This window comes from Olea europaea, unplaced genomic scaffold, assembly GCF_002742605.1.
Source record: "Olea europaea var. sylvestris unplaced genomic scaffold, O_europaea_v1 scaffold1454, whole genome shotgun sequence".
Lineage (NCBI taxonomy): Eukaryota > Viridiplantae > Streptophyta > Magnoliopsida > Lamiales > Oleaceae > Olea > Olea europaea.
In genome coordinates, this window is record NW_019232087.1 from 76,016 (window position 1) to 84,498 (window position 8,483).

The 8,483-nt window shown below is 36.4% G+C and overlaps 1 protein-coding gene across 2 annotated transcripts; it reads left to right on the forward strand.

Moving 5' to 3' along the window:
• Nucleotides 1-318: 318 nt before the first annotated feature.
• Nucleotides 319-6,550, forward strand: LOC111376120 (vacuolar protein sorting-associated protein 32 homolog 2-like). Of its 2 annotated transcripts, none has more exons than XR_002699416.1 (7): nucleotides 319-662; nucleotides 2,261-2,385; nucleotides 2,763-2,848; nucleotides 2,928-3,019; nucleotides 5,711-5,844; nucleotides 5,959-6,144; nucleotides 6,293-6,550. XR_002699416.1 is itself a non-coding variant. In XM_022999047.1 (7 exons), the coding sequence occupies exons 1-7, from the start codon at nucleotides 591-593 to the stop codon at nucleotides 6,296-6,298; spliced, it is 657 nt and encodes a 218-aa protein (XP_022854815.1). In that variant the 5' UTR covers nucleotides 319-590; the 3' UTR covers nucleotides 6,299-6,550. The 2 variants fall into 2 exon arrangements, 1 of the variants encoding a protein (XP_022854815.1); XM_022999047.1 differs by having other exon boundaries at nucleotides 2,261-2,358; nucleotides 2,761-2,848; nucleotides 5,730-5,844.
• Nucleotides 6,551-8,483: the final 1,933 nt, after the last annotated feature.

Sequence of the window (8,483 nt, forward strand, 5' to 3'; positions counted from 1 at the left end):
TCAATTATCACATTTACAAATTAAGTAAAAATTGCGGTCTTAAATCTTTCACTTTACTATGACCTTTACCCTAATCTTTTATTTATTGCAATTTCAGCTCCAAATTTCGTTTTTTTTTTTTTTTGACATCGAAGGTACAAGGATGGATTTCATCTAAAATATCCATCAGTTGATCAAAAATCAAGAGCATGATAAATTTACATTTTCATATAAAAAATGTTTCGTGGACTGGAGCAGACTACCATGAGAGAAAAAATAAGATTAAATGTTAAAAAAAAAAAGTGTATTTTAAATCCGTCATATGATTTTAACTCACAGGCTGTCACCCCTAACTTTTCTTCATCCCTTGAATTCTTGATGCGAAGAGGATCTTCTAAGAGCGACTTTTTATTTATTTATTTATTTTTTCATATATTCATAAAAAATTAATCCCCAAAAAATCATCAATCACAGAAGCGGATAAATCCCCATCGGTCAGTTATGGCGTCCGTGCGTGCTTCGATTATATATTCAATGGATCAGGTGACATCGCCGATTTTAATTTTATTGCAGGTTTTATATACCATTTTTTGTAAAGAAATAAATCGACAATGTTTACACGCATTTTTGGGAAACCTAAGCAAGAGACAAATGCTCTGGCAACGCTGGACAAGTTAAATGAGGTAACGATATTTGATCTTTGAATTAGTTGTGAATTATTTGATTATTTTTGTCTTAAAATAAGTTTATATTTTGTGATTATAATGCAATAATAGTTTTATTGGATACTTTCTTGTGGTAAAAGTGAGCGTGTTAGTTGAGACAATTAAGTTTGTCAAACAGTTTCGATAGGTTAGATTTTTGTTTCATATTTGATATATGATTTGAATTCAACTCTCTATTACCTATTTCCGGTAAGAGTAGTTAACTGCAATGTGGGTAATGTTACCTGTTCTCTAGTTCAAATGTTCAATTGTCAAGCAGAAAACAAGCTTTTGATCTTATTTAATATAGGGATGCTTCCATTTGGCACTATCTGGTCCTGAGTTTCAGTTATGAAAGAACGAAAAAGTGCGTAGGAAAACCTTTTCTTCTTTTGGTTTTGTAGGAAAAATAGTCGTGCATAAATTATATTCAAATAGCTTAGCTTTTACGTGCATAAAATTGGACAGAATTTTGACTTACCAAAATCAAGTGCGTAAAGTAGAAATGAGAAATGCATGAATATTGAAGTGAATAAGCATTAACATGATAATTTCATAATGTAATGATAAAAAAAGTGAATGAATGAATGAAAACAAGCAAATGAGGTCTATATATAAATGTTGAAAATGTTTGTCTCAAAAGACAACCTATGGAAGAGACACAACTATTGGAATTAATCTCCATATTTGAAGATACACGTCTATTGAAAAATAATAATGTCAAAAGTTACAATCTTTCATATAGAATGACGCACCTCTTTAGCTAAATAACTTCTAGAATATTCCATAATATTCTATGTAATTTTTCAATAATTCACATATTTAAGTGACTTAATTTTCCATTCACCAAATAACAATATCCACTTAAATAATTAAGAATTGGTCAAAACCAATTTCATATACAAATTTTCATATGAGAACTTGAGGGAATGATTGCAATCAGCACGAGGACATGTAGAGAGACTTGACAACTTACAAACTACTTTCCTTTCGTATTTCATGGTCTTCAACTATAGCTATAGAGCTTTTAGACTTTCCTTTTAGTCTGTTCGGAGAAAAAAAAAGTGTGGGAAATTTATGAAAACCTATTTTACTTTACTTTTCTTCTTTTTCTAAAAGAAATATAGAATCCATGTGGAGACGTAATGTTCATGAGATTAGACTTAAACATTTGATTGCTTTGGCAATTATTCACTGACTGAAGGCAGTTCTTCTCACCAGATTAATCTCAACCATTTAAGTTCATTGCATTATTTTTTATATGACTACAGTCAAGTTTTCGCGGGATTCAAAAGCTTGGCATTTCGATATCAACATATACTCAGTTAAATACCATCCCAGCTTGGTCTTTTGTATTTAACTGCGAGATAGAGATTGACAGAGTGAATGAATACCCATTGTAGGATAATAATTTTCATGTACTTACAATGAATAAATAGCATGGAGGAATTCACCTTAAAGCTAGATTGACCTAAAGTTTTGCATTTGTAATATTCTTATAATTTTATGCTATTTTAGTTCATAGAATTCTTTTTGTCATCTTTATTTTATTAACTGTGCTTGGTCAATCTGTGCAGACTCTTGAGATGCTAGAGAAAAAAGAGAAAGTTCTTATGAAGAAGACTGCTGCCGAAGTTGAGAAAGCCAAGGAGTTTACAAGAGCCAAAAATGAAAGGGGAATGATCTATTTACTATAGCTTATGTAAGTACTCTTACCATCCATTGCATCTATGTAGAATTTCCCAATTTTAAATGCTGTCCTTTTTGAGATACTTGGCTTATCACCATGATTTTCTACATTTTATTCCACTAAAAGCAATTTTTCCTTGAGAACCCATTATGTCAATTATTTCAAACCGCTTCTTAACCTGATAACTTGGACTCAGTAATTCCCGTTTCAGTTGAGGCCTTAAAATATCCGTTTATCAATTTGTGATCAACTTAATCTATTATACACAGAATTGTATTCTGCGATCTGCCCTTCCATTGTCCCATATAGGCCAGCAATATATGTCTTGAATTTTTTCCCCTTGCCTTGCAATTTTTATGAAGAATTTTCTCCCATATCTTTGTTAACAGCTGCAATACAATGTTTGAAGAGAAAGTGGCTCTATGAACAAAAAGTTGAACAGCTTGGAAATTTTCAGTTGCGTATCCATGATCAGGTGCTCATGATCTTTTTTGAACAAGATAGTTTTTCATGAATTTCAAATTTTTAACATTCTATTCTTTACCTTTTTTCAGATGATAATGCTAGAGGGTGCAAAAGCTACAACAGAAACTGTTGACGCTTTGAGAACTGGAGCAGCTGCAATGAAAGCCATGCAGAAGGCGACGTAAGTTGTATTACAATCCCGTCTAACTGTTTTATAATTAAGAAAATTAAATTCGAACTGCAGCAAGGGAAGTGGTATAAACTTGAAGCAGCCTTTTAAGATAGACTTTCAAAGGCTGCACCAAGATTTGAAAAATGTTGTGTTGAGCTCATAATTTAGATGTTTCTTTGTAGCTCCAGTGGTGACAATATTGCGCATCATTGCTTCGAGGGAAACTCCAATTTATAAAAATAGCTCAGTAAATGAATGGTAGTGAGGGTATGGGGTTCTTAAAGTGTGAAATTGGTTCCATTGTATGATGTTGTCACTGATTCTTTAGTGACCATGATGTAGGATTCTTCAAAATGCCCAGGATTATGTTCACTCACATTCTCTACTTGCCTTTTCCGTTTTAGTAATTGATGCGGACATCCTTTGCTAGGCCGCCTGTTTGGGCCAGTTATTTATGTTTTATGTCTATTTATTTAGGTTTTATATTTTATTGGGCTTGTATATGGGTTTGGCCCAAATCCTTATGCTTTAGGGTTGTTTTCTTTTATTTAAAGGTTTGTAATTAATCTGGAAAAACTCAGTTGATGAAGATGATGAATTGAATGAAAATTAGCATTGCTTTCTCCCGCCTTCCCCTCTTGTTCTCTTCTCCTCCGGTCTTCTCCCTCCATTCTCTCCGTTCCTCCCCCCCTTTCTTGCTGCCTATTTCTTCCTGTCCTTCTAACTGTGGTTATTTCTTGATCAGTATCTTGATTCTACATCAACTTGGTATCAGAGCCAAACTTGGTTTCCCTTCATCAGATTGCTACTTAATTTTGAGTTCTAGACCATTATGGAGACCATACACTTTCTGGAAATTCTTAATCTTCTTAATCTGAAGAATTTGTTGAAAAGGGGATCTGGGTTTTTCTTTTTCAGCCAAAGATTTTAGTTTCAAGCCAATCACCTGCTTAATCTATACCATCTCACAATTTTACGGGTTGGATCACTTTCTCAAAACAGTCTCCCTTCATCAAAAAAACTTCTGCTGCGTATGGTTAACCGCTGCCACCATGATCTGAAAATAGTCCCAAAATCCATTACTGCTGCTGTAACACCACCCAATATCACACCACCCAACCGCCTTGTACAACTGCCATTGGCCATTACCATGCAATCATTCCTGACAGTTAAAACCCATGAACCTTTAGCCCACTCTCCAATTATAAATGTACAATCCATGTACCCAAAACCAACAACACAACCATTCCTCTAACCAACTTCCTCACGTCCCAATAACCAAACACAAACCCAATTACTGAGCCCATGTTATTTATCATACCTGCAACCCAACTTAATCCCTAAAATCACCAGGCCCATTACCGCAGCTAATCATCACTTAACCCACTCAATCTAGTCCATTACTCGGCCCAAATTACAACAACATTCCCACCAGAAATCGCAATCTCTTCTGCCGGGTTCCGCCACCGCCGACAACCTCTACTTACCGGCATCCCACATAATCCCACCACCCTGAAATTACAACAATCAACCCAAGCCACATAACTTCCATTAACCAGGATGTCTCAAACTCCAAGATAGTAACTGGTGGAAACTTCGCAATAATCGGTAACTTTCCTTTTCACCCAAAAAAATAAAATAAATAAAAAAAACTCTCGACTATGAGTTCGCAAACGCCAATCGCCGCCAGACACGCCCACCAGCAGCTTTCACAATCACAATCCAATGTGTCGCCTTCATCAACCCGTTCTACATCAAACGCCACCGCCATTGCTCAATCTAGCTAACAAATCGCACCACACTCTGTTCCAAATCCAAAAAACACCCACGCTACCACGTCAAGTTCCATCGTCTCCTCCAATTTCGAGCAACTCACAACGCCCTGAAACATCTACCTCGCAATCGTCACCTCCAATTGTAACCACCACCGCAGCCACACCAACCACCAATCACCTTCACAACGTCGAAGCCCATAATCACTGCAGCCGCTACCTACCGCCGTTCATCGATACAGCGACGCTGTCCATAATCACCTCAGCCATCGACACCTCACCTCCACTCGATCCCCAATTTGCCATCACGCAGATTGGGCTAGAGAGAAAAGTTAGCACTTGATTTTTAGATTGGGCTGTGCTTCAGTTAATATTATGGGCATGGAATTGTGTGGTAATTTGATTTTCAATTTGGGCTTTACTTTACTATTTTGGGTCCGATATTTTGATTGACATTCCCTTGGACGATTTAGTAGCATTTTGCCACCGTGATCGTTCCAACGTGGAAATCATGAATAGGATATCATTTGACAGCAATATTTTGTGATTTAACCACTCGACAGGGTCGAGTTTTCTCCCACCCCGGGAGAGTTGATGCGGACATCCTTTGTTAGGCCGTCTATTTGGGCCAATTATTTATGTTTTATGTCTATTTATTTAGGTTTTATATTTTATTGGGCTTGTATATGGGTTGGGCCCAAATCCTTATGCTTTAGGGTTGTTTTCTTCTATTTAAAGGTTTGTAATTGATCTGGAAAAACTCAGTTGATGAAGATGATGAATTGAATGAAAATTAGCATTGTTTTCTCCCGCCTTCCCCTCTTGTTCTCTTCTCCTCCGGTCTTCTCCCTCCATTCTCTCCATTCCTCCCCCCTTTCTTGTTGCCTATTTCTTCCTGTCCTTCTAACTGTGGTTATTTCTTGATCAGTATATTGATTCTACATCAGTAATATTGACGATGTGGACAAGACAATGGACGAGATCAATGAGCAGACCGAAAATATGAAACAGATTCAAGAAGCACTGTCAGCACCAATTGGTGCAGCGGCTGATTTTCATGAAGTATGCATTCTCCAATTTCTGATAACCTTTTCATTTGTGAAAGAGGACCAGAAAAGGTCGGGAGTTCTTCCTTTGACAATAGCATATTTCTTTTACTTTCACTGGATGAATTAGAGGCAGAACTTGAAGAGCTGGAAGGAGTTGAGTTGGAGGAACAACTTCTGCAACCTGCCACAACCGCCCCTGCTGCTCCAATTCAAGTGCCCACTGGAAAGCAACCTGTACGTCCAGCTGCTCGCAAGAATACAGAAGAGGAAGATGAGCTTGCTGCATTGCAGGCAGAGATGGCACTTTAACAAGGTCGTTTTCTATATCTCTTGGTGTAAGTGTTTAAAACCAACGTAATGGGTCAAGGGTTGAACCGGGATCAAACTGGAGGTCAAGAATAAGTTTATACACCCTAAATTATTCCTCAGTTGTTGTTTGATAAATTATGTGCTTATTGCAGCATTGAGCTCTTAGTGCTGCACTTGCTTGGAAAATTCTTTTGCGGTTGTCAGTCATACTTTGAAGAAATTTTATGAAGGTGGAGACCATATCTTGAGCTGCTGCGACCACCCTATTCTGTGAAAAACTAAATTTCTATATGTCCATTTCTAGTACTTGTATAGATAATGTTCGATTTAATGTTTGGAAGTATAATGTGTGATATTGCTTCTTATCTGTTATAATTGAGATTTTAATAGAATCAAAACTTTCACAACTACATTAATTGATGTTAATAATGGTTTACCGATTTCCAACTTGTTCAGTAGGATTGGTAGGATTTCATTAGGTCTAGAAATGTGTCACCTAAAACAGATCAACTTCTTCACCAAATCCTCCCCCCTCTTTCCCAACCACCGCCGCTAATCTCCAATGCTTGCAGTACACAACCCATTGTTGCTGCCTGTGAGTATTATAGCCATGAAAGTTTCTCTTCTCAGTACCCGCGTCTGGAACTGAACCTGAATGGCAACTGGTTTTTTGGAGAATCCACCAGAGGTGTTACGAACACGGTGTATGCCCTGATCTTGACGATACTCGGCTGCAGCGTTTCACAGATAGGCATTTTTTTTAAATTTCAATTAATCAACAAAGATATAATTAAATTCCCTTCTCCATTCTCAGTGAAATGGCGCAAGGAACCAGAGAAATCGGAAGGAATTTCGCCTGTGTGTGCATAATGGACATTCATGCTTGAAAGTTTTCCTTCGAATATTGATTCCAAGCCATGAATTATTGCTGCAGAAGAGCACGATCCTGCCAAAATTTGATCACGCAACAGGGACATATGCATTGTTATCACGTTATCGGAAGTTTCTATAATTTGTCATGAACCCTAAAAAGAAACTTCAATTAAGTTTCTAAGAATGTGTACCTGCAACATATCAAACTTGGTGAATGTTTGGATAAGCTGATTAAAAAATTTACTTATATATAAAATAAGTAAAAACTAAATAATATTTTCTTTGGAAAAAGAAGAGAAATATTCGGAAATAAATCTTATCTTGCTATTAGAATAAATAAGTTTTTCAAATAAGAAAAAAATATTTAAGTAATTGGGAATGCTTATAAACAAAATATCAACTAACTTTTAGCTTAGCCCAAATGTTCTGTAGAGAACAAGAAAAAAATAAATTGAGAGAATCCTTTGTAATAGTTTCTGAGAGAGACATTTTATTCGGTTGTGAATTGGCCACTGACTAGAAAGTATGAAACAAGAAATGGTGATCACACCCTCACTTTCTTGTCCATCTAAAAAAGAACACAAAAACCACTAGTTATAACAATGTGGGGTGCGTCAAAATTCAATATTTACCTCGTCAATTTCTCCTTTTTCGTCGTTCTGTTTGGATACTACATTTTTAGGGACCCAAAATATTGAAGTCATCGAATAAATAGATCAGAAGTAAATGAAACTATCACTCCACAAGTATCTACTGTTTCAAAGTTCCATGTAAACATTGATTATAATGTGTTCTAATTTCTTACGTGCCGTGCCACATTGAGTATATTGAAAAACATGTATAGAGGCCATAAGCAACAAGTATTTTTTGGTGGGACCGACTAGCCCCATCCAGGCATCGGACTTGTCGTGACTCGAGTAGCCCCGACTCAATTTGACACCACTATTAATTTTCATCTTAAATATTCATGCACATTGTACACAAAGGCTAAAATAAATAATGTGAAAGTTCAATTCATTTGTATCAAATGTTTACATATATATGTTGTATCAATAAACAATCCCTTATCATATCAACTAACATATATATATAAAGACATCTCCTGATGATTTCAATATAAATTAGGAACCCCTTCATTGGCTGCCTCTTGGGACCAAATTTCATCCAGAATTTCATAAGAACGTCGATAGCCGATATTATCCATTGGAATCCCGTTGCTGCAACTGCCATTGCCAAAGATGAAATCATTTCCAAGCTGTGAAAATGTTTCAGAAATGGTTGAATCTTGTTGGGAAGATGAAGAAAAGCTCGGGTTTTTAGTACTCTCAGTTAAACAAGGACTTATAGGAGATGTCTCTTGAGCTGAAAATGTGGGAACCAATGTGTTAGTGGTTGAAGATGCGAGGTCGGTTTTCGCTTTCGCAGCGGTGGTGTCGATACTATTTGTGGGGTTATAACCATAATTTGCTG